The sequence below is a fragment of the Atta colombica genome, unplaced genomic scaffold (assembly GCF_001594045.1).
Source record: "Atta colombica isolate Treedump-2 unplaced genomic scaffold, Acol1.0 scaffold32, whole genome shotgun sequence".
Lineage (NCBI taxonomy): Eukaryota > Metazoa > Arthropoda > Insecta > Hymenoptera > Formicidae > Atta > Atta colombica.
In genome coordinates, this window is record NW_017259426.1 from 1,059,403 (window position 1) to 1,083,786 (window position 24,384).

General features: G+C 34.8%; 2 protein-coding genes across 6 annotated transcripts in view; one reads left to right on the forward strand and one right to left on the reverse strand.

Annotated features, from left to right (window-relative positions):
• The window catches only part of LOC108690411 (liprin-beta-2), a 154,708-nt gene extending 132,365 nt beyond the window's left edge, over nt 1-22,343 (forward strand). For all 5 annotated transcript variants that reach the window (XM_018197683.1, XM_018197685.1, XM_018197684.1 and 2 more), the window contains 10 exons: nt 3,604-3,810; nt 4,613-4,991; nt 6,840-6,929; nt 8,146-8,362; nt 9,671-9,938; nt 10,364-10,711; nt 10,871-10,994; nt 11,347-11,491; nt 14,587-14,779; nt 19,469-22,343. In XM_018197683.1, the coding sequence (XP_018053172.1) occupies nt 3,604-3,810; nt 4,613-4,991; nt 6,840-6,929; nt 8,146-8,362; nt 9,671-9,938; nt 10,364-10,711; nt 10,871-10,994; nt 11,347-11,491; nt 14,587-14,779; nt 19,469-19,717 (2,220 nt within the window). In that variant the 3' untranslated portion in view covers nt 19,718-22,343. The remainder of the gene's footprint in view (nt 1-3,603; nt 3,811-4,612; nt 4,992-6,839; nt 6,930-8,145; nt 8,363-9,670; nt 9,939-10,363; nt 10,712-10,870; nt 10,995-11,346; nt 11,492-14,586; nt 14,780-19,468) is intronic.
• An 894-nt stretch (nt 22,344-23,237) lies between these two features.
• Nucleotides 23,238-24,384, reverse strand: part of LOC108690403 (disks large-associated protein 5-like) — a 3,500-nt gene continuing 2,353 nt past the window's right edge. Inside the window, exon 3 of the mRNA XM_018197672.1 lies at nt 23,238-24,236. Within this exon, the coding sequence (XP_018053161.1) occupies nt 23,238-24,236 (999 nt within the window). The remainder of the gene's footprint in view (nt 24,237-24,384) is intronic.

A 24,384-nucleotide genomic window follows, 5' to 3' on the forward strand; every position in this document is an offset into this window, starting at 1 on the left:
TATATATATATATATAGACAATTTATAAAATTTTTCTATTTTTGATAATATTTTGAGTTAAACTAAAGCTTAATATATACTTAAATTTTTTCATTGCTTTTCTACGAGTCGCATAAATTTCTAAGAAATATAATCGCTATAAACGGCTTTTATTTTACTAAGAGTAAAGAATAATCTTCCGTTGTACTTCTTGGTTTGGATCTCTCGAAAATTGAAATTTCGCTACTCATTTATTTGAGAAATGATATCGTTTCTCTGAGGAAAGTTCCTGAAAAAAATATCAAACTAAGTGTCACTGACAACAGTGCATGCATCGTCATAAGATTTCTTCTTGTGTTGCCTTTATCATCCCGAAAGAATACACGTATTTTACGGCGGTTTTCCCTACTCCATAAAACGCGTCATCAATTTTTCTTCACTTTTATCTTTCTTTCTTCTTTCTACAGTTGTCCATCTCTTTCTTCTTCTGCATAATCCATTTCATCTCTTGGCAAGTGCGAACATATTACTATCTTCAGTACACGGTCTTATGATTTTCTATCTTGCATTATCTTCAATTTTCTTTTCCTTACGAGACTGCGACTGTATATATAAATGAGTAGAAGAAACGCTAAGATATATAATAATGTCTTTGATAATTTACAATAATTTCTGGAGTTCACGATAATTCGAGACACATTTTTTAAATTCAATTCTACTATTTAATTTTAAATTTTTATGTTCCAAATTCTTTTTATAACGATGAAGAGGACGATTAATTTATATTTTCAAATAAAGGGATTGTTTTTATTTTCCTCAAGTTCTAATGTCTCGATATCTATCATTCAATTTAAAAACCCTTACAGAAATTTTATATCAGCCAATACTGAAGTAATTAATTACCTGTTTTAAATATTGAAAGCTGTTGTTCAGTACTTTTAGTACTTTAAATAATTAATAACTGTCTTTCAGTAATAAATTGGCTAGTATTCAATTGAACAGTATTCGATTTCTATAAGGTTGATAGACATGTTTGTGCCCATTTCGTGTACTATCTCTTTCAGTCTGCCCGCCTTTGTTCGATTTTGCGAACCTTGATGTGTTTCCCGGCCCTTCTCTGCTTATCATCCAACGTCATAGCCCGGCAATGCGCTTATGAAACGTTGATGGAATTACTCCCTTCCCCGTCCCTGCTTTCCCCTTTGCCGAAGCTTCCAAACTGCTTAGGTTTTTCTTTTGCATCTCGCTGCCACGGGAAATTGTAGACATTATCCGTACATTTATATACAGTAGTCCGCTTCTAAGGAATTTAATTTACTCGAATGCTTTATGAATGTTTATGAACGCAGCGATCCTGCTAAAATTATAATAGAGGTACATAATGAACGTATACAAAGCTTAGTAATAAAAAAATTATTGCCTTAAATTCCTCTTAATTCTTACAGAGCTTATGAAGTGCTTGTTTTATCTCTTAAAATTATTAATTAGCGGTACACACTTTGTGGAGCTAATCTTTATTTAATCAATATTTTTTTAATATACACATAATGTAGGAGAGTAAAGCATTAAAATTGGATTTTTTGGTGTGTCATTCATGTGTGATGAGTCATTTTAACGTTGCAATTATATAATGAAAAATTTTGTGTTCCAAATTCATTTAGGACAATAATTTTTGAGGATGTAACCACGACGTGTCAACAATGAACGCTCGGATGATCCGCAACGTCTGTAGTAACCGTATTGCCACAAAGTTTAGCCGATAAACCTTGCTGCAACACCTGTTATACGTACGACAGAGTTACTTGAGCTCGAGGTAGAGATAAGTGGATTAACTTTGCTGTAGCCGATATCGTCGACAGAGTGGCTAATAGTCGATGGTAAACGTCATGTCTGTTAGGGCGTTAAAATATAATCGCGCCTTTCGCGGGCATTGAGTTATCCCTTCGCAAAAATGTCTTGTCGGAACTAAGTAGTTATCTGAGCGTTCTTTACTGAACTTTAATTATATTGAATGTGTCATATTTCAAAATCTTACGTTAAGCAAAAAAATTGAGAAAATTTCAACATAAAAGTATAACAATTTATATTTATCTTGATCAGCTAAAATGACTAAATTCAAAATAAAACAATTTGTCTTTCAAAATTCGATTCGACCAAATTGTTTTAACTCTAAATGTTTTCTATAAAAGATTCTTCTTTTTGCTTATAAAATTATGATCTCTTTAAAAATCTTAAAAACGAATACGACTACTTGACGAACAGATATATGATGAAATTAAATTAGTTTTGATGATAGAATAAACTTTATCAATTTATGATAATAACTAAAAACTTACATTTTTTTAGTCACTTTTTAAGTAAAGGAATGGCATTATTTATAATTTTACCTCAAAATACAACGTCAGCAACAGAAAATTAATATTACTCTGTTGTTCAAGATGATTTTATAAATAAGTATTGATTTTATCATTGAAAATTAATAATTATTTTATATGTTTATTTTATACGTTTATTGATAATTTTATTTAATTATACGATATGTTGCATTCCCTAAGTATTAATTATACTTGTAACATGACATGAAATTTTTGATAGAGAATATCAATCATTCAAATCCGTGTCACGCATTTCAAAATTCAAGTCGTATCTCGAATGTCCTCCGTTTTCCAAGGCCTGTATTCAGGCGATATTCTCAAGAATTCGCGCTGCGCGAAACAGTTTTGCGAGTCATTTAACATTTTCATAAATATCAATCAAATGTCCTTCGATTTAATTCCCAGCGGCTATTTGCTCTCAACGTCATTATTAGTTCGTTAACTGTTTGACGAAATCATCGCTTACGTGTGGTTAAAGTTATTTCGAATATCGTCAAATATCGATCATTATTTCGTGTTTCCGCGCGTAATCTCTCTCTGTCAGATTCCAATTAATTATTAACTCATTTCATATTCCACAAACGAATTTTGCAATGTTAATTTTACAAGATTGATTGATATTGTTACATAATATCGAAACATTTGAAACAATTATATCTCTGCAATGGGAATAAATTTTTTCCAGCACATTTATTTTTTTGTTTTTTTGTACCACAAAAAATTTCTCTCACGAGAGATGTATATTAAAACATTAAATTGTGTTTCGCTACTTTAATCACAAATCTGTTGCATCATTTATGTACTTTGCTTTCTTCAACGCGTAACTCGTAATAATCATTGTAGTAGTCATAAATGAAATATACACTGAAAAATATATCCTAATTAAAGCAACAGAAAGCCTAACAAAAATATTATCGTAACCAAAAATTTTGTCTTTTATCAAAATGTCATTCTTGAATTCTTTTATTGATTTAATCAAAACATTTCTTTCAGTATATAACTTTTGCAACGTGTCATGATCTATGTTTTAACTATATTTGTCTCTATAAATTCAATTCTCTATAAATTCAGTCTCTCTTCCAATTTTCACAAAGTGTCAAATTCTTAGTAAAAAGAAGAGAAAAACAATTTACTTGATCACTATGCTCCTCGCAATTTTCGAATTACGTGCATGCTACTACGGTAGATGGTGAAGGTTTTGGGGGCGGAGTTACTGCCCGGACATGGTCCTTTTGACCGTTGATTGCAGCGGATGCGGGAGAACGAGGCGACCCTGGGACGTCTTCAGCAGCAAGGAGCCGGCATGCCTTCGGAGGAACGCGAACGGGAAAGGGAGAGGGAACGCTGGAGTCTTCTAAGGGCAGCGAGAGACGAGGCCGATCGAAGTCTCAGCCTCGCGGCTAGTTTGGCCGACAAAGAAGCAGCCCTTTCGCACGCACACGCGACCATAAAAGAGGTGAGTTTCTTGTGTCGAACATACGTGTTATTTTGTATTTAAATGAGTTTAAAATCGATGGAGTTTGTTTCAGTCATTTCCAAGAAATTCAGCAAAATCGAATCGCTACATATATGTGATTACAAATTAAAAATTATAAAGAGAAAAATTAATTTTTCGCGATTTAAAAGATATCGCTGCGTTAATAGAAAAACGGCATATAAAAGGAATAGCAATTTTTCAGTAGAATATTTTTATAAAATCCTGAATTGAAACGTTTAACTAATGTAGTAAATATACAATTTTTACATGAAAAAAAATGCTCCAAAAAGCATTTAATATTCTAGCAGCCACTTTAAACTTTTTATATAATTGTTTTGATAGTCCAAATAAAATTATTTTCAGATCTGTAACTAAATTTTTAGATACTTCAACAAAACTGTCTTTCCCATGTATGTATATTCTTATATATATTTTTGCATGAATCGCGAAGAACTGTCTTTCTAAAAATATAATGTACATAAAGAATTTATTTCAATATATAATTAGATAATTAAATTAATCAAGATCAAAGACACAAAATAAATAATTATTTTATAACAATTTAAAAAATATTTCTAACAATTCTAAGTTTTGATATCAATTATATCTATATTTCAATGGAATCAAGATAACAATTCAGATAACTCTTTAATATATATATCTATAGCCAAAATATGATTTCTGCAGCAATTTTCTTTGCTCAGCGATATTTCCAGATTTCTTGTTGACACAGACTGTTATAACGGCCAACGTCTTAAAGTATATCTCTGTATCGTTGCAGCTGCAACGTCAGCTGACAGAACGCGGAGGTGGCGGTGGCGGAGTTTGTTTGAGCGATCAAGAGTCCCTGGTATCATTTCCGCGAGGCAGCGTGAACGGTGCTGCGACGCCTGGAGCCGGCAGCAGCAGCGGCGGCGGCGGTGGCGGTGGCGGTAGCTGTGGCATTATTCCTCATATGAATTCCCAGCCACCCTTGGGCACCGAGCTCGGCATGTCCGTGGGTAACGTAGGTGGCGGACCGGGTGTAGGAGGATCCTCCGGCGGCCAGGCCGGCGATCGTGGCAGCTGCAGCGCAGACAGCGGCGTCCGCGGATCCAGCGATCGCGAGAGTGGTGGTGCAACCAGCGTCGGTGGAAATCTCTCGGATTCTACGACGGATGGTGAGAATCACTTTGGTAGCAATTAGACCTGTTCTTTTTTTAGTTACACCGAGCGCAATATCCATGAAATTATACTGTGAGATATAATCCTCTGATGGGGAAAAGAGAGAAGAAAAGAATTGTACAGGAAAGTGCAAGAAATGAAGAAAGGTACAAAAAAAATGTATCTCGTAAAGAGAACTTCGTGCCAAATCCTCTTTCTCTTTTGCGATGATATAAGGTTGCTTTAGCTAATCTTTTCACAAGCGTCTCTTTATACAGTTTACATACACGTTTCTATATACAGTCTTTTAAGTATATCAAATTGTGTAACGTGTAAACTGAATTTGATTGCTGAATTAAAATGAAAATTAATGTGGCGTCAATGCATAACAGTCGATATCATAAACTCAACTTATTGTATTTTTAATCTTAAATATAGATTTCTTATATCTATAAACTTTTATATACAATTTATATACAATTTATACAATTTTTTCAATTTTAATTAATGAATATGACGCTTGTTTCGCTGTAAAAGTATCATGACAAATAGTAAAGATAGTAAAGTTAGAAACACATAAGAAAATTAAGCCATAAGACTTAAGCAGTAAACGAATTACCCAATCACAGTAGAGAATGTAAAATAGTTCTCTATTTTGATTGGCCGATTTGCTTACTGTTTACGTTTTACTGCTTTACATTTTTTAATATGTTTCTGGCTTAACACTGATTCTATAGCAGAATTCGTCATTAACAGTATTACGACAATGAACATCTTTGGACGAGGAACATTTTTGAGGAGCGTTTATCTGAAATTACTATTAATCACAATCGGAGTGACACCCGCTCAGGAGATAATGACTCCGACGTTTAGTTGCAACGAACCCCAAGATTAATCGTCTAGTCAGAAGGGATTGCCAGTGCACATCCGGCTAAGTACCAGTTTGAAAAATAGTTGAACCGGCATCCATCAGTCGCGAATGTTAATCGAACGTAGGTGGTAGAGGTCTAATCGAGCACAGGCTTTCTTCATGTATTATTCAGCTTATCGTCGTGCCGTTGCATCAAAACGGTTTGATCGATTGGATTTCCAGCAAACATTCGCGGTCACCATAGACGGTTTGAGATTTGCACGTGCATGATTTTCAGCGCGAAAGATGCACTTTGGAATACGCAGAAACGTTCGAATCTCAGGATTATCTGAATTCTTGCTAAGTTACATTAACAAGTTAAACATTTACCCGAGATATTACCGTCCTATCTTTTAACGTTCTTAACGAGAGAAACTGCTTTTAACGAAAAGATTTTGATAATGTAATTACGACAACATATTTACATATATAATTATCATTAATTGATTCATGAATATTATTGATTAAATCAGGTACGGTAGTTAATGAGGAATTAATTTATGAACCACACAATAATCTTACGTAAATCGACAATAAGCTCTTTTAAATTTGTCACAACTATGATAATAATGGCGAATTAAAAGTCAATTAGCCAGTCAAACATTATCCCGAGCGTTAAAGTTATCAATTAAAACTTTCTCTATTAGAAATTTTTGCTAATGCCCGCGTCCATTATGCCATGCAAAAAGTCAAGCGTCAAATTACTTTGCCACTTTCTAACATCGCGACATGTTTGCCTCTCCGTGTTCCACTTTCGATGGCGAACAGTGGGCATTATCTTTGTCGTCGTCATAAAGGCACCGCGACATAAAGAACACAAGCTCGTCAATAGCGACCTCGAGGGAAGCTCGTTTCTTGACAGCTCCAGCACAATGTAACGGGCCCACCGATACCTCTACCCGCACTTCCTCCCTTTACTGTAAAATTGATGTCCTTTATATATATTTCCGCGCAGGCACGCCGACAATTACGGTCGAGGGCAGCGGTCTCGACATGGACAGCATCTCCGTGGTATCCTCCGTAGCACCACCCCACATATACCAATGTAAGTGTCCAAGAACATAAATCACTGATCGTCGTCACTTCCCTTGTCACTCAGCGCTCTCTCCTGCCACCCTTGTCCTACCGTAATCCGAAGCGCCTCTGCTGCTTCTCAATGTATACGACTTTTTCTCTTTTCCTCTGACCAATATCGATTTTCTTTCATCAGCGAAGAGTGGCTGAACTAGTGGCCGATCGCGAACGCGTCGAAATACATAGGATTGCAATTATAATAATTTTTTAACTTATAGATAATTACGAGTCACCTTAAAATATTTGTAAAATAACCGAGAATCCATTGATATTTTTTCTTTGCAAATCTCTAAAGCTCTTTAAAATCACAATAATCTGAAAAAACGAACGGCACGGTCGCTATCATATTCTGGTCACTCTGTAGTTATTTATCTCTTGGTGTGCGTGCGTGCGTGCGTGCGTGCGTGCGTGTGTGTGTGTGTGTGTGTGTATGTGTGTGTGTGTGTGAACATGCGTCTTAATATGGTGGCCGAAAGGGATCGAGAGCGCTCATCGAATAAATCATCGTTTTTCTCGGTGCGCGAAAGCCTAACTGATGCCGAAGGCTCTCAAGGATGTCTTCGATACAAGTCCTGCCTGCTGCTGTAGCCTGAATGCATGCGCATGTACATACCGTAAACCTGATGGAGATGACAAGAACGAGCTATGCCCACGAAAAGGACTTTTTGCACGCGAGCAGAATCGCTGCACGACGCGCTGTGTGTTCTTTATGTGACTTGCATCGATTATCATTCGCTGTGTTATGGAACAGGATATAACGCTTGACGAAAAAAACCACACATGAAACGCGATTTTCATGTGCATAAAAAAAAAATAGCGACATCCGAAGAAACGTGAATGAATAATTAATAACTTGTCGATAGCCCGATTTGACTTGCCGTGACATCCTGCCGTGTCCAATTATTAACAAATTATCATTCACGTTCTTTCTTTGTCATACGTTTGTTTTAACATGACAAAAATATTGTTTCGTGCCTGAGTAATATTTGCGTGACATGCAATCGTTGAATAACTCATTGTTCATCGACGGTTTTCCATTTAACACATCGGGCTTACATCCTTTACGCAATCTCATATTTCATTACATTTTGAATTATTTCTATCGCTCTTCCTATTCTCATATCGAGTTGCTCGAGAGCGTTACGGAAATCGACGATACACCGACACGTATGTTCTTCCATTTATAGCTGCGACTACACCGAAGGACTGCAGCCCCACACTCTCGCCGTTGAACGCATTTTCAAGGTCTATGGACAATTCCTCGCTATCGCGATCAGTCGAGCAGCTATCCAGCCCACTGGAATCCGAACCGAGGAGGAACAAGCAGCCACCACCTGTCGTTGCACCTGCCGCTCATTCGCGATCGTCCGCCACTCGCGGCGGCACATGGGGATCCATTTCAAGGTAAGGAACTCGTTCCGTTACATTCAACGTTTTGCATAATACGAATCGCAAATTATGCCATAAATTCAGTTTCGAAGAAACAATTATTTCTTATGCAATTATTTTTTCTTCTCTGCATATTATCCTCGGTCATATCAATTACACATTAATTGAGTGAAGTATTGATTATTTAACCTTTTGCACAAACATTTATTGACAATTATCATCAGAGCAATGAATGATACATTTTATACATGAATATGAATTTTGTCGCGGCAAATAATTTATGCGTAACATATATAATATAATACGGACGGTCACAAATAATATAGCTTCGACATAAATAAAAAGCATTGGAAAGACAAGAAGACTTCATGAACCGTACAGCAATTTATGCAATTCATTCACACGCTGTTGAATGGTCTTATAAAGTGCAGATGGCTTGTTCGCATTGATTTTACAATCTCACGCGCTTGCACATAAGTATAACATCGATGTACTCCCCTCTTCGTCGAGGGGGTACATTTTTGTACTTTGTGATGATTCTTAGTATTACTTCAGCGAAGTGTGTGATTACCACGCAAGTCTTACATCGTAACAATGTACAAACGAGCGAAATGAGTTCATAACACGATAGAAGGGAAATTGCAACTTTACGACAATGGTTACCGAGTAGAAGTGATGCGAATCTTCGCATCCGTGTAGAAATGAACTTGTAAAAGAGACTATCATGTGAAGTAATAGTCTTCCTAAGTAAGATGACCCTTTTTTTCTATATAAAAAAGCGTATCGATTTTTCTATCATATTCACTTGAATATTACAGCCGATGAGAAACATTATGTCGATGAGAAATATCTATATCCATGATGTGCTTTTACCTAAATAATAGTTGGTGTCGAATAGCTGTTTAGCTGTAGAATATTGCACAGAGATTGTAATCTTGTAATTTCTCCTCCATTATCACATCGAATATGAGACAATACACAGATTTAGATTTATCTAATTGAGAAATCTAATTTCTCATTTTACGTAAAGAATGATTTTGCTGTAGTCTGAGAGATCTAAAAGATCTTTAGATAGATATACAGATCAGACAATAATTTTATTGGATTATCAAAATAATTATTAACAAAATTATTTTCAGACCTCTGTATTTAATTAAAGTTTTACATATTTCAACAAAATCGTTCTTTTCATGTAAGTATAATATCAATATTTTTAATTATATTATCAATAATAGGACGTACAAATAAAAAAAGATAAAATGTATTTCTGCGGTCAAATATCATGCATCAATGCGAATGGATCGGTGTTCTTCCTTTTGGCAGAGTATTCGCCCGTTCGCGACATCGGAAAACGGCAAACAGTTCCAGTGGTGGCAGCGGTGGTAACGAGGGCTCAGATGGTTTTGATCCATATCGATCGTGGTCACCGCTCACCGAGGAGGGTTACGCCGAGAAACTTCGTTTACTGCGAGAAGCAGCCTCTGTGCCCATGGAGCGATGGAGAGCCCCGACCGTTTTAGCCTGGTTAGAGGTGGCTCTCGGGATGCCACAGTATGGTCCACGATGTGCTGAAAATGTCAAATCGGGCAAGGTAAAGGATTTGTCATCTGCTTTCATTAGCGAGCTTTAAGCTAGTTTAACCTATTGATATGATTGTAAAAATTTTTTTATTATTATATTTGATTTAATTATGACTGATCTTATTCAGAGACAGAAACTAATTAGATAATATCATATTTTTTTCAGATTATTCTTCAAATTATTAAAATACTAATTTTGCAATTAATTGTCGAAATATAAATACAAACTATTAATGCTGTAAAATCATAATTTTTAATACCCGGATAATAGTCTGAAGAAATCATCGATATAATGTACTGTTAATTAGTTTTGTAACCATATGCGAAGTCTTCTTTTTAATTTTTATATTTTGATAACAATTTACAGAATCGTTTCTGATTAAAAATATCATCTTGTCGATGATTTAAGTTTTTATTAATGCGATACTAATTTTAGGTTCTACTTGAATTAAATGACGCTGAACTGGAGGCTGGTTTAGGCGTAACTCATCCGCTTCATCGAAAAAAACTGCGTTTAGCTATCGAGGAACATCGACACCCAAGTCATGTACGATATCCATGTATCGCCCAGTTAGGTCATACTTGGGTGAGCTCCGAATGGTTGCCAGATCTCGGCTTGGCCCAATATTCAGAGAGTTTCGCTACTAATATGGTGGACGCACGTATGTTGGACCAACTGAGCAAGAAGGAGCTTGAGAAACTGCTCGGAGTCACGAGGAAATTTCACCAGGCTAGCATTGTTCATGGTATTCACTTGCTGCGGATGCTAAACTACGATCGACAAGTAAGTGAATTTTTGTCAAAATATTACAATGTTATAAAATATTGCTGAATTCAGAGACTTGTAAATAAATGGTGATTAATCTTCTAAAGTTCTTTATGATTAATTAAACGATGTATAATTGCGGTAAATCAAAGAGATGACGTCATGCTTTTGTGTTAGGCTCTCGCTGTCAGGAGACATCAATGTGAACAGGTCGACACAGATCCTTTGGTCTGGACGAATCAAAGGTTCATTCGGTGGGCAAGGAATATCGATCTCACGGAATATGCCGAGAATTTGAAAGGTGAATTGTATTTCGGCGAAATCAATTACGTATCTTTAAAATAAAAAATTTTGCCAACTCTAATCTTTTATATATTATATATAATAATTGATTACAGTTAACAAAATTGTAATATATAAATTTGCTATAGAAACGTAAAAATATTTTCTTTATGTACACATTCCTTTTGTTTTTATTAAGTTTTTTAACAAATATCGTGATTGCAGCATAGCACATCTCTTTTTTCGAAATAAAAATACACAGAATATGGAAACTAAAAAAAAACTGACGATCTTTCACCTTTAAACTCTGTAACATTCACACGAACTGTCAGTATCATCTACCTATAACAAGCACAAAAATTCTTCCACAGATTCCGGTGTGCACGGTGCTCTGGTTGTATTGGAACCGTCATTTACCGGTGATACTATGGCCACCGCCTTGGGTATACCTCCAGCGAAGCACATGATTAGACGACATCTTACCGCCGAATTAGAAGCGCTTGTTCTACCAGCAAGGTATTCAGTCTACTGTCATCCAGAGGCGACACTGGACAACGCTCACTAATCGGCATGACGTCGTCGTTGTTCTCATCGTCATCGAGACAGGATGACGTCTCCGGAACACTAATTGGCACCTACGAAACCGCGTTCGAACATTCCTCGTCTCGAAGGAATCTCCTTATAGCACCTCGGGAATTCGATCATCAATTTTGAGATCCTCGAAGTTACTCAAACTTGCATTAAACTTTCTCCACGCTTTGTACGTCACAGAAGACGCATACCTCTTGTCGAGTCATGCAGTAAAACGAACATTCCTTTTAAGCTTATAGAGTAGCAGTAGAAGATATTGTCATAATGTAGGGTAACTACTTTACGAAATCAAAGGAACTTATTAAGCCAGTATTAGAATATCACTTACTGTCAAACTTTTTGGTGTGAAAGATTCATTCCTTTAGGAAGTAAAGAATACGGAAAGAACAATTTTACTGAAATAATCTCTCTAAACATTCAGATAAATACGGATCTAAAAATAATTTTATTGGATTAACAATATAGTTATGTAACAGATTCAAACATGATAAGTAATTCTGCAAAAAATTGCAACATTTAGCAGCTTGAGTATTTTACATAATTCTTTCAATAATCCAATAAAATTTATTTGGATCTTTTGAAATCTAACTACTTAATTAACTTTTTGAATCTAATAAAATTTTTAGATACTTTAGCAAAACATTTTTTCCATATTAGAATGTTATTCATTGCCACTTTTGTCATGCATTAATCAGAAAAAAAAATAAGAAGGCGCTCAATTCTTTGATCAATCGCTTCGATGATCTCGATAGATGAAAGAAAATAAAACGGAATTGAGTTTTTTTATGTTCGTCGCATAAAAACGCTTTTAGGAGATTCCTTTTCAAGACAGGAATATAACATAATGAAGGATGAAATCGTGCCGGTTCGTTTCCCCGATCGATTCGTGCCACATGTCGACCGAAGTCGACGTATTCTCGAAGCAGCAGGTGCAAGTTGTAAAGCAACGAACGACACGTCACTCCGCGTCCAAACCACGTGCAATAGCCAAAGTTAAAATCGTTGGACGTGCGTCTCGATCGCGATCTCAGTTTTGACCGAGGCAGAGATTTTCGCTGGAGCATCAAAGAACATCAGTCAATTATTTATTTACAGGAATATGTCGCGCGTGGACAAGTAATCGGGAGTGCTTTTTCACTTTCTCGGCAGAAAAAGTGTTTTCGAGAAACTTTCGCGCGGAAATTGCGGAAACGAAAAATTGCTGGAAAATTTCAGCAAACCTCGTTTGGCGAAGCTGCGTGTTCGTCGCTTATTTATCACGTGCGATCGATACTCGCGTTTCGCATCGTAAAATAGCATTAGCTCGGAAAAAAAGAGAGAAAAAATTGTTACTGTATAGTCGCCGTTAATCAATAGGCAGTTACTTTTCCAGAATTTCTACGAGTAAAGTTAGTTATATCGTGTAAGAGACATATCCGTGAACTTCCGCAAAAAGCTTTCGTAACCGACAGAACGTAATTTAAACGTATTACTAAGGAATTTCGAGAGCTGTAAATATTTCGGAAACCGATTTGAAAATGAAGGATATGAAGGGAGTACACGCACGCGCGATTTTTATTTGAATTTTATACTTTCCTGAAACATGCGGATAATTAATCGCGAATTTAACTTGGCCAGACTCATTTCAACTTTTACAGTACCTGTAAAAGTTCTCATTGACGTTAAGTGGACATCAAGCAGCGCTAAAAATTACTAATGGCTCTCAATGAATTGCCTTTATCAAGTAAAGCGTCATATAATCGAAATTGAATTGAAATGTGAACTCCCTTAATATTGAGCTTTAGGTAGAGCAAAAGCGCGCTCGCTCAACGATCTTCAATCGCGATTGATCGTTGTCGAACGCGCGTAAAAAAAATACTCGTAGTCTTACAATACACATGCCATACCTGGATATATCGGGCATACACACACGTAAATACAATATACAGTTACAATCGACATATATATAAAATGTACATATACAAACATACGCGATTACCCAGTGGAACGTGCCAGAGTACTTCGTCGGAGTACTCGGCACAGAATTGCAGCGCGCGATTCGCTGGGTCTGCAGTCCACTCGATCGCGGATCCACCGGTAATGTTTCTCATAGCTGAGCCGTAGCCCACAGCTGCCGCCTGCACTGCACTGCGCTATGTACAGCACATGTTAATCTTAGTGATCGTGGTGTAATCCTTGGTCAGACATCTTGCCCAGCACTATCTTCTACACCCCCCGAAAAACTTTCCGAAAGGAGAAAGCGCCTTTCATTATTTAAACAATTCTTAAGTAAGACTTTTAATATATTTCTGATTAAATAAATCATATTACCGATTATACTCTTTTCTTATTAAGAATGTATAAGAATCTTTTTGTCTTTTCCCCCTGCCCCCTTGCCGTCTTATAGACGTGACTTTCCGAATGTTTCTCTGGCCAGGAATCACACCACATTTGCATTATGATTCCTTTTATCTTTTTCTAATTTTGCCAACTTTAATATTTACATATATATCTTTGATTGTTCGATGTTTACTCTCGTTGACTGGTTAGCGTGGCTGAAAATACGTCTCGGTTGGTTCTACTCTAGGTGATCATCCTTGGCGTATTTGACAGTCCAGTAAACATACATTACTCTATATCGGTGGTGCACAAAATGCTTGTGTATGTATATTTATGTTGTAACTAGATATTCATTATAAGATAGATCTCGTTCTATCATCAGACACTTACAGCGAGCTACTGTTAATATTTATCAATGCAATCATTAGAATCAAAAATATTCACAGAACAATAAATAAACAATAAAACAAAGTACGAGTTAATTACAGTTGATTATTAAATGTATTTTCTGAAATTTTACAAAGATTTTCATAAGGATTAAATAAAAATTTTGCAAAAAGAGATATATATTCAGAGGGTGGTTCGCTGTAATACGTCACACGTGTGTGTGTGTCCGAGGTATGTGCATATTAGGCGATCAAGGACGCCAAGATGTACGCAAGAAGGCGTGCATGAAAAGGATGGTGTGCGTGTGTGCGTAGAAGTCAGCTGGAGGTGGTTCCGAGGAACAGCATCGGCGGGAGTGGCCGTCCGATGAGCACCGCGAGCACGGGGGGTAGTCTTGGTCGAGGAAGCAGGGCGCTGCATCTCCAGCATCATCAGAGTTCGTTATCCGCCCTTCACATGACGGCGAATCACACCGGCACCGTCGACAGACGCAGATCCAGCCTCAGGGTAACGTACCGTTTAGATTCAGCGAGGGTCTGGTTCGCGTACAAGCGCGCCAGGAACTCGATGCCGCTCCCCGCCTCGCCTCTGCATTTTCTTTAACTCTTTCGAACGAGGAGTTCGAGTCATTAATTTGGCCTAATCGTTACCGAGGTAATCATTTTCAAACGTTACCTTTTATGGTAAGGTGCTCAAATTTCAAAGCTCGACAAATCGAGCTTGCATATCTATGTTTGCTTTTTCTTTCATAAAAATACATAAATTGTTATATTATAATTATTATATATATTATATATTAGATTAAATTATGTGATGCGATTGGACTTAATCGTAATTAATCGTGATTCTTGTAATTTAATTGTTTTTATTTGGCTTGGAAAGAGATAAGGATAGTGCGAGATATGTCTTTTAGAGACTTATCTCTTGGCGAGTTGCTTTTTAAAGCCTATGCTTGTTTTTATCATGATCATTGCATTGTAGAAAATTTGATATTTAGAAAAATGATGTGATATTTTTAATATTTATCTTATTAGAATTACATAAATGAATAAAATTTCTTTTTCCTTTCATCCAATCTTTATGAGAAGAATTGGGAACGGTATAAAATGTAATCTAATTTGCGTTGCAAAATAATATAAATATTAAAATTATTTAATATTTATTTAGCTCATGCCAATAATATATTAATAATCAATATCTTAATAACCATTAAGAAATATTCATTATTATTTTCTGCTGTATTGCTTTCTCGACAGTTAATTAGGTAAATTAATATAGGTCATACCGGCAATCTTTTATACAGCACAGATAAACTTGAAAAATGCAAAAACTCATTAGGATTAATTCATTATTAATTCATTTTAAACGCAAACGCCATTTATTGTGCAGTCATTTACTCCCGTTCCACGCGCACTTTCATGTATCTCATCTGTGCGACTATTAGTTCTTTATTTTTATTAATTATTGGCACGACTGCATGGCATCGCTTAAGAAAGCTCGCATAACATTCTACAGCGAAATATTTCCCCCTAATATTATTAATTCTCGTCGAAAAAGAAACAAATAACCGTTTTAAATTGTGGGTAATAATGATTTTTAAATTGCTTTAGAATTTCTTAACTTTTTATTTTTTAAAAATAAACAGAATATATATGTTTCTTGCAAATTCACACATAGTAACTAAAATTAATGTACAATAGATTATTTTTTAATGTGTCAAATAAAAAATATATTTTTTATCAATTATATAAAATTCTAATATTATATTTTTCTATGCATTTTATAAAACAATACGAACAACGAAATAGAATGCACATGCTACAATGTGTATTATTTATTATTAAAGTTAGTAATATAAGTTTTGTTACATGAAAAGAGTTTATAATTATACAGTTTGCTAAATGAAAATATAAATTTTAGTCGACTACTTACTTAAAAAAATTTCACAGTTTGAAGTTTCACGCGACGAGAATAAATAACAGAATTTTTACGCTGTGAGCTATGAGCTCAACCTAATGTTAATCATTGTCCCTGCATCCTGTGGATCGTCGCAGACCTGCAGTCTTCTTTACTTGAAAAAGGTTCGGTATTTATTACATATATATCCATTATTTCTTTATTTACAGTTCTTTGTATAATTTTCTATATCATAGAACATACATTTATTACAAAAGAACGTATATTTATTACAAAGTCTATCGATTTGCTACATCATCATTGCGAATCGATTAATTGCAGTACGTTTTTGCAAAGTCTCCAATAATCGACAATCTAAGATTAATTACAATAGAATCATCAACGCTTAGATAATCTTTTAATATTAATTTAACTAATTTTTTTCTCGAATTGCAGGAGATTTTGTAAAATCGTTTTTACGCAAGTGCACATGAGTAAGCAATTGATCGAGACTAATTTTTAGCACTGTTCCAATAAATTTTGATAATTTCTCAGAAAAATTGAGTATGATGCATTATAATCTCAAATTCTTAGGATCGGTTGCACCAACGTTACTTTAAGCAAAGTTTAAAACTTTCTCCGTCTCTGTCTCTTTTTCGCTTTAAAACGATACAAAGAGAGAGTTTTAAATTTTGCTTAAAATCAAAGTAACATCGATACAACATCTTAAATGATTTATTATTAACTCTTAATTATGAAAGCTATACTTAAGTTACAATTTCAATAGTACAAAAGTTGTAGCAATATTGTAGCAATATTACTGCGATTTTGCACTGTTGAGGAAAGCATTTTGTTTGAAGTATAGAATGCAAGTCTGAACTCTGCCTTATGACAATTATTAATAAAGAGTTTTTTTTCTATAATTTGTAATCTCATAGTTTCGAGTCCTCAAATAGCCTGTGTCTGCAATTGAGAGTTAATTTCGTATACATGTATGTAGTTGCGATTAACAATCCGGTTAATGTTTCGATCGATTGTAAACTCGTGTCCATATTTTTTCCTAGGAAAGTAAAATAGGAAACCATCAGTATATATCGGCAAATGTATCGGCATTGTGGAACGACAAAGCATTTTTCTCGTGTAAATGTTTCCTCGCTCGGGAAAATTCTCGATCTCGGTGAAGCGGCAGATAAACAATAAATTTCCGCTTAACACGATTAATTGATCAACTCTGTTCGAGGCATCGCTTTGCTGAGATCCATACAATTTCTCTGGATCTCGATCTCGATCGCACAGACCTGAAAATGTGAGCAAAGAAGTAATCGAACAAAAGGACTGATTGTACAATAGACTTTGGAATAATTGAGTAATTATCGTTGTGTCCGGTCTGTCGAGACACCTGAACGCGCGAATATCGAATCAGCGTCAAATACCATTTGCAAGGTAAAAGAGAAAAAGACTGATGGAGTACGAGCCTTGCAGTCGTATTATATTATAATTATAGAAAATGGAATAGATCGCGGAAACACCTCTTTCTTATATTTAATCATCTATTTGTACACCTTGTTTCCGCCTTTTATAGTCCAATCAGATTGCTAGACAATCTGCCGCGCTGAGAAAAGGATATATACTTGCGCAGTGAAAAGAAAAACCGGGTTTTATTCACAAAATAATGAATATTTAAAAATTCAAATTTGTTATACATATCGAGAAATGGAAAAACGTTACGAAAATATTTTATTTCTTTATGCGAGAATATTTTATACTTTTTATGAAGTTTATAATGAAAAATTTAGCAGATTATTTCAATTATTTTAGTAATTAAATCGCAATTTATCTATCGCTGCTGCAGGAAATTACGTCGCAATTGTTTTTTCTTAGGGTGTGTTCAAATTATCAAACTGAAACTCGAGTATTTCGGTAAACATTTATTACGCGGCTCGGCAAAAAATAATGAAAGTTAGTTGAAATGCTCGTGGAGTTTCAGCTCGATAGTCTAAACGCACCCTTATATTCTGATAAATTGAATGAATAAAATGAAGATATATAAAATATTCAAGAGGTTATTAATTACTCAATGCAATCGCTGAAATTGTTACATTCCACGATTATACTCTATTCTCAGCGCTAAATGTTCACCAACGTACGCGTTATACCACACTGTAAACACTGTATATAACGAGCATATACGTTAGCCGAACACGTGTCCTCCTCATATATGTAAGCAGAGTGTCCCGTGTCTTCAGGTACACTTTTATAGCGAGTAGCGATTAAAATTATGCATTATGCAGCTCGAACTACGTAGCAAACGTTCGTATTTATAGCAGATCATTATTTATGACTGCATATGTGTGCCGTGGCGATCCGCGGCCGCCCGTCATAATCAATTGTGTAAATATAAATTGACGATATCAATGTGAAAATTCAGCGTGTGGATTCTTAATCGATCTTATTTCGTCCTTTTGCTAGTTGTCGTGGAGGAGCTCACAGGTATGCGTCATTAATATATGTACATTCAAGTATGTACATTATATATCCGTGTAGTGTCCCTCACATACATGTTCCCTAATCCTGCTGACCGTATCACTTGAATTATTAAGATCGACGATCAGGATGGGCCCACCAATATACTTGCTGCAAAATGACAAAACAAAAACGGTGGGCTCTCCTCTTTGTCATAGCACGTGCATCTCCTCCTATCTATATCTATTGCTTTTAATCATTCTGCAAGAATCATTCTGCTACCCAGCGAATCCTAAATCTCTATCTCATGTTCGTTTATCCTTTCACTCACAAAAGATACAGCGGATGTCATAGCGAAATTTAGATAGCGAAATTTAGATAGCATTTCGCTGTCGCGTGAAAGTTTTTACATTACAAACGTAATAGTAAAACGTTTTGTCACATTAAATCAATTAAACAATAGTTTACTCGAATCGAAATGTTAGTATTATTTTTTCGAATATGGAAAAAATCTAACTAACTTCTTCACAGTTTAAGCTGCTATCTAAATTTCTTCCATATTCTGTGATTTCTTTTTATTCAACTTAATGACTTCTTCAGCAATGCAAAAATTTAAGTGACTAATAAAAAACGTTTATAAAAGATTCAATTTTTCAGACATTTTTTAGAAATTTTCTTTAGAACTTTATTCGCTCTTTCATATTATCTAAACTGATTCTGTTAGTACTCGCTCATTTGCTCGTAGCTTCGACTTCTCTGGAAAATCAAGATCCATCGCTTAATCAGATTTTACAATTATTTTCATAATTCCTCTAATCGAGACCCATCTTTTCGCAGGGATCTCTGAGCAGAGCGTTCGGTCTCCGGCCTAGAAGTGAGAAGGCATCACCGTCATCGTCTTCAGACACCGGGAGCCTCGTTAGCCAATGCCAATACATGAGCAGCAGCGTTCGCAGCAACTCGCCACCACCGCCGCAACTTCCGCCGCGGCCGATGTCAACTGGCAGCGGTAAGCGGCATCGACGAGTGAAAAGCATCGGTGACATCGAGTACATAAGCTCAGCCGCGGTCAGCACCCCGGTCTGACAGGAGGGTAGGCCCCATCACTCGGGGCCTTACCGCAGTCTGAGCGAACGCGGTTACTCCTCTTCCTCGTACTCGTCATCTCAGTACGGCTCGTACTCGGGCTACAGCAATGTCCTGGCGGGCGGGGATCAATACCAGCCGTATCAGCAGCAGTCAGGTGGCAATTACTATCAACAGCTGCAGGGCGGCTATTATTCACCGCAAAGTTCCGGACCCCCTTTCCCAGGTGTGCAGAGATACGGTAGTCTGGCTGAAGAGGCATGGTCGTCGTGCTCCACCAAAGGAGACGTTCCGGTGGGAGTCTCGAAGACTAATCATAGGACTTACTTAGCTTAGCTTTCTGTCGCAACATTGAAGATTTTTTGAGCTGATGTTCATTCAAGATTAACACCACCATGTGCATGACGGTGACAATATTGTATTCTCAAAACTAAAATATGTATTCCTTTTTTAGATTGATTTTATATTTTATCTTCGTTACACGCGAACGATAATTCAGTGATTTATGGCAAAAAAAAATCGCAAAAATATCATGTCACGCGCTTATCGGAGCCAGATGTTGATCAGTGTGATTTTTCATATTTCAAATGTGGCTCGCTATATCAGAAACTGTACCTACATGATTTAAAGAGATTATTATCAACAAAGAATATATTGCTAAATCTAAGATCCCGAGCTTCTGATATACTTCATGTTTTGACATATAAGAATGTTATCGAAAGGTGACCTGATCGGATTTATAATTAATTTGATATAATAAGAGGATTGATGCGATCCCGATAATCATTATCCTTGGATAATCATTATCATTACAGTAAACATGATTACACTTGTTACATAATAACGATAATAGACAATACGTTAGCTGGACAATGGATTACGAAAATACGAACACGTTTCGATCATGTTACGATACAATTATATCTAAAGTTCTAATGAATGAGTAAATGTTGATGTCATTTATTTCAGAGTTATTCTTCATTACAAGGTAATTATACGTCGTACAAATACTAGACAGCATATCGTGATGTTAAGAGGCATAAAAGAATCTGACCAAGTTTTATGAACACATCGAGCTATCAACCGATATACGTATATCCAATAGAAATAAATAAGATGTAAAAGAGTATAATTATAATCACAGGTAAGATTATAAATAAGCAAACTAATAATGAAAATTTTTAGTTCAATCGATGTGTACTACGGTGACAATATCTCACACAAACGATATAATTTTTTATTATTATCATTGCGAACGGCATCTCTTTATCGAGATATAATTATAATTTAAATTGTAAAGTCATTTCTGTATGTAAGTTAACACGGAAGAATTGTATCGTGAATATCATTGAAGAATATTTTAGCTTATGAATCCCTGTGAACGAATGAATGAAGCTTTAACAACATCAGCTTGCTAAAAGATAGAATCGCAACGACGTGCTAATTTTGGTATCCTTCGTGTACGTATACATATAATACGTACGTTTATCTGTATTTTTACGTTATTTTCTATCGATGTGTACGTATGTGTGTGAGTTTCCTACACCATTTAACGGTGGAAACACTTATCAGATAAGCTTGAGGCAACACGTTCACTCCAGCTAAGTGTATTAGATACCGTGAAGCTATAATGAATATTGGACAGAATCGCCTCACGAAGACGCCTAGTCTTCCATTATATATTCCATCATATTCCGCAGCACGGTGAAATTGAATACATTCCGTTCTTCGTTATTCTCGAATCAAAAGGAAGAAATCGGAAAATTCAATTGTTGCTGCGATAAAACCCTTTTCCATTGCATTGACACACGCGAGAGAATTTTCCAAATACCTACCTTCAAGCTGCAGTCTGTATAAAAAGTTTAAAAAGAACTGCTCTCAAGACGATTACGATTATAATTTTTTTATTGCATATTATGGTATAATTAATTAATTATACGACCATCGCGACGCGCATTTCTACAGAAAGGAAACATAAACAAGGCGAGCCACATAATTTAAACTAAGTGCCAGAAAAATTGAGTATTCATTGTAATTTGGCACACTGCCGAAATGTATAACGTTCGGCCCTGCATCATTATATATTAATACATACATTCTCCCCAGTATTTTACACTCGCGCGGTCGCAGAGAAAAAGAAAGACGATATTTTGCAAATAAAATGCACATATTTAACGTGATATTTATTCGTAGATTGTAATTATTTCTTGATATTTATACAACAGCCGCGTGTTCGATCGAACTATTTAATTCTATGTCTATCGGAAAACGATCAGGACCATGATATAATATATTTTATTGCCGGACTAGTATTACCGTCGTTTTGCGAGGCGAAAACGGCGAATTAATACGTTAACTATCGTGACATTCGTATACCTAAGTAATTTATTTATATAAATTAATTTAGGTCTTTAATTTATTTGTATACAATGTTATTGCGCAACGCGGCCAATACCTCGCTTGAACGCGGCAGATCGATATGTTCGCTTATTATATATTGGTCGCAGCATGCGCGATCACACATATTTCGATACAAACCGTTGTAAATGTGCTCAGTAACGTCTGTATATATTTGTGTGTACTGTATCTAAACACAGAAAAGAAATTAAATAAATGATTGCCTTTATTTCTACGCGATAGATCTTTCCGCGAAATAATCATATTATATACATATCATTCAGTATATCTAATATATATTATTATTTTTTTATTTATACAAAATTCATTATATAACATTGCGATGCGAATGAAACATATTCTTTGACAGTATCCTAATATATTTATAATGTAATATATGAACATAATAAACATATAAACAATTCTAATATATAACTATAACTCTCTCAACTCTCGAGTACAGCAAAAGATCATTTAAATCCGTAACAAAAATTTTAGACGGTTCAATCGGTATATGACTGTTACTATAAAGTTCTATATAATAGGTATATAAAAAGACCTTGAACCTTCTTCTATTAATCGCGTCATTTACATTCTGTACAAACAGGATGCTTTAGATTCTTTAGAACTTAGGTGTAATTTTCATAGCTGTAATTGAGGGTTATAAATATAAATATGTGTTTTTTAAAAAAAATTTTATAATTTTTTCAATGTCAAAATATACAAATAAAGTTAAAACATTAATTTAAACATGTCGTTCTCATATTCCGAAATGTGATGTACAATATTTTCCTATGTGATAAAATATTATAATAATATCTCGTAATTTAGATGTTCACCAAGTAGAATTTGAAAAATTTTGCTTTGGAATTATATTTTTTTTTAATATTTATTACTTCTTGTCAATATTTTAAGAATTAATTGGTGCTTTTTAATTGAAAATGTCTAATCAAAATAAATAAATTTTTAATATTTATTGAATAAAGAGAGAGAGAGAGAGAGAGAGAGAGAGAGAGAGAGAGAGAGAGAGAGAGAGAGCAACGTAATATAAAAATTAAATTATAAAACTTACAGTTTTCATTTTTTTAATTTTAGAAGTACTATCCGAAATAACAGCTTTGTCTCAAGATCTTTTTATATTGAAATTATGCTCTTTTGTTACTCGATCTTTACTTGGTGTTATATTAAAATTGATATTTCTGATGACATGAAATAGCGGTGTACTGCGAGGTGTAGACAAATTATTTTTCGAAATTCCACAAGAACTTTTTACAATTTTATTTAGATGTCTTGAACTTCTGTCAAGTGATTTTGTCTCTAAAATCTTATTTGAGAAAATTTTTTTAACAGATTGACTTACTTTCATTGTTATGAGAGGGGTATTCATCCGATTTGAAGCGTTTAATTTCGTATCGACAGAAAATGGTGTCGATGTATGTATATAATTCGTAGATATTTTAGAATATGTTTTATTACGCAATACGTTAGACCTTCTTCCAGAAACATTTACAGCTCTTTTATTACTAATGTGAGGCATAATACATTTATTATTCCTATTTATTATTTCCTGTGATGATTTTTTCTCATTATCTTGAATCTCTCTTATTTTTTTCAGTGAGTTTTGATTTACTGGTGTAGCTTTTTTTTTAATAATTGCCTTTTTCTTAATTCCAGTAGATTTTATAAAAAGTGACTGATCCTCTTGCCAACATTTAGCACGAAGTTTTTCCAATTTTGCAAATCGTGAATCGCAATCCTTTACTTGTAGGTACATCGTGTCCCAAAATCCATGTAAGTCCATACAAGTTACCAATACTTCACAATCTTTTCTCTCGCAATCTAATATTAAATTATAAAATTGTTTAAACTTATGTTTAATTAATATAGTTGTTTGTCCTACTGCTTGATTAATTTGGTAATAAATATCCTCTACATCATCTGTTTGCGATTGAATTTCTATCCATTTTTTGCAAAGTTTTCGAAGTCTATTTTCTTCTTTATATAACAGACGTTTAAAATATATAACATTATATTTCGTTTCTTTTACTGGCACATCAGAATTGTTTGTTGTATCGTCTCTTATTGTAAGTTTTGTATTAAATAGTCCTGACGAATCTGAAAGCTGATAATAAAACTGAAAATTTCTTCGTTTATTTCATTTGATATTATTTATAAATGTATAACAATAAAAAAATTTACATTAATTAAAAAAGAAAATAGCTCGAAAAATCTATTTTTTCCGAAATTTTTAAATATTTATATTATTATAT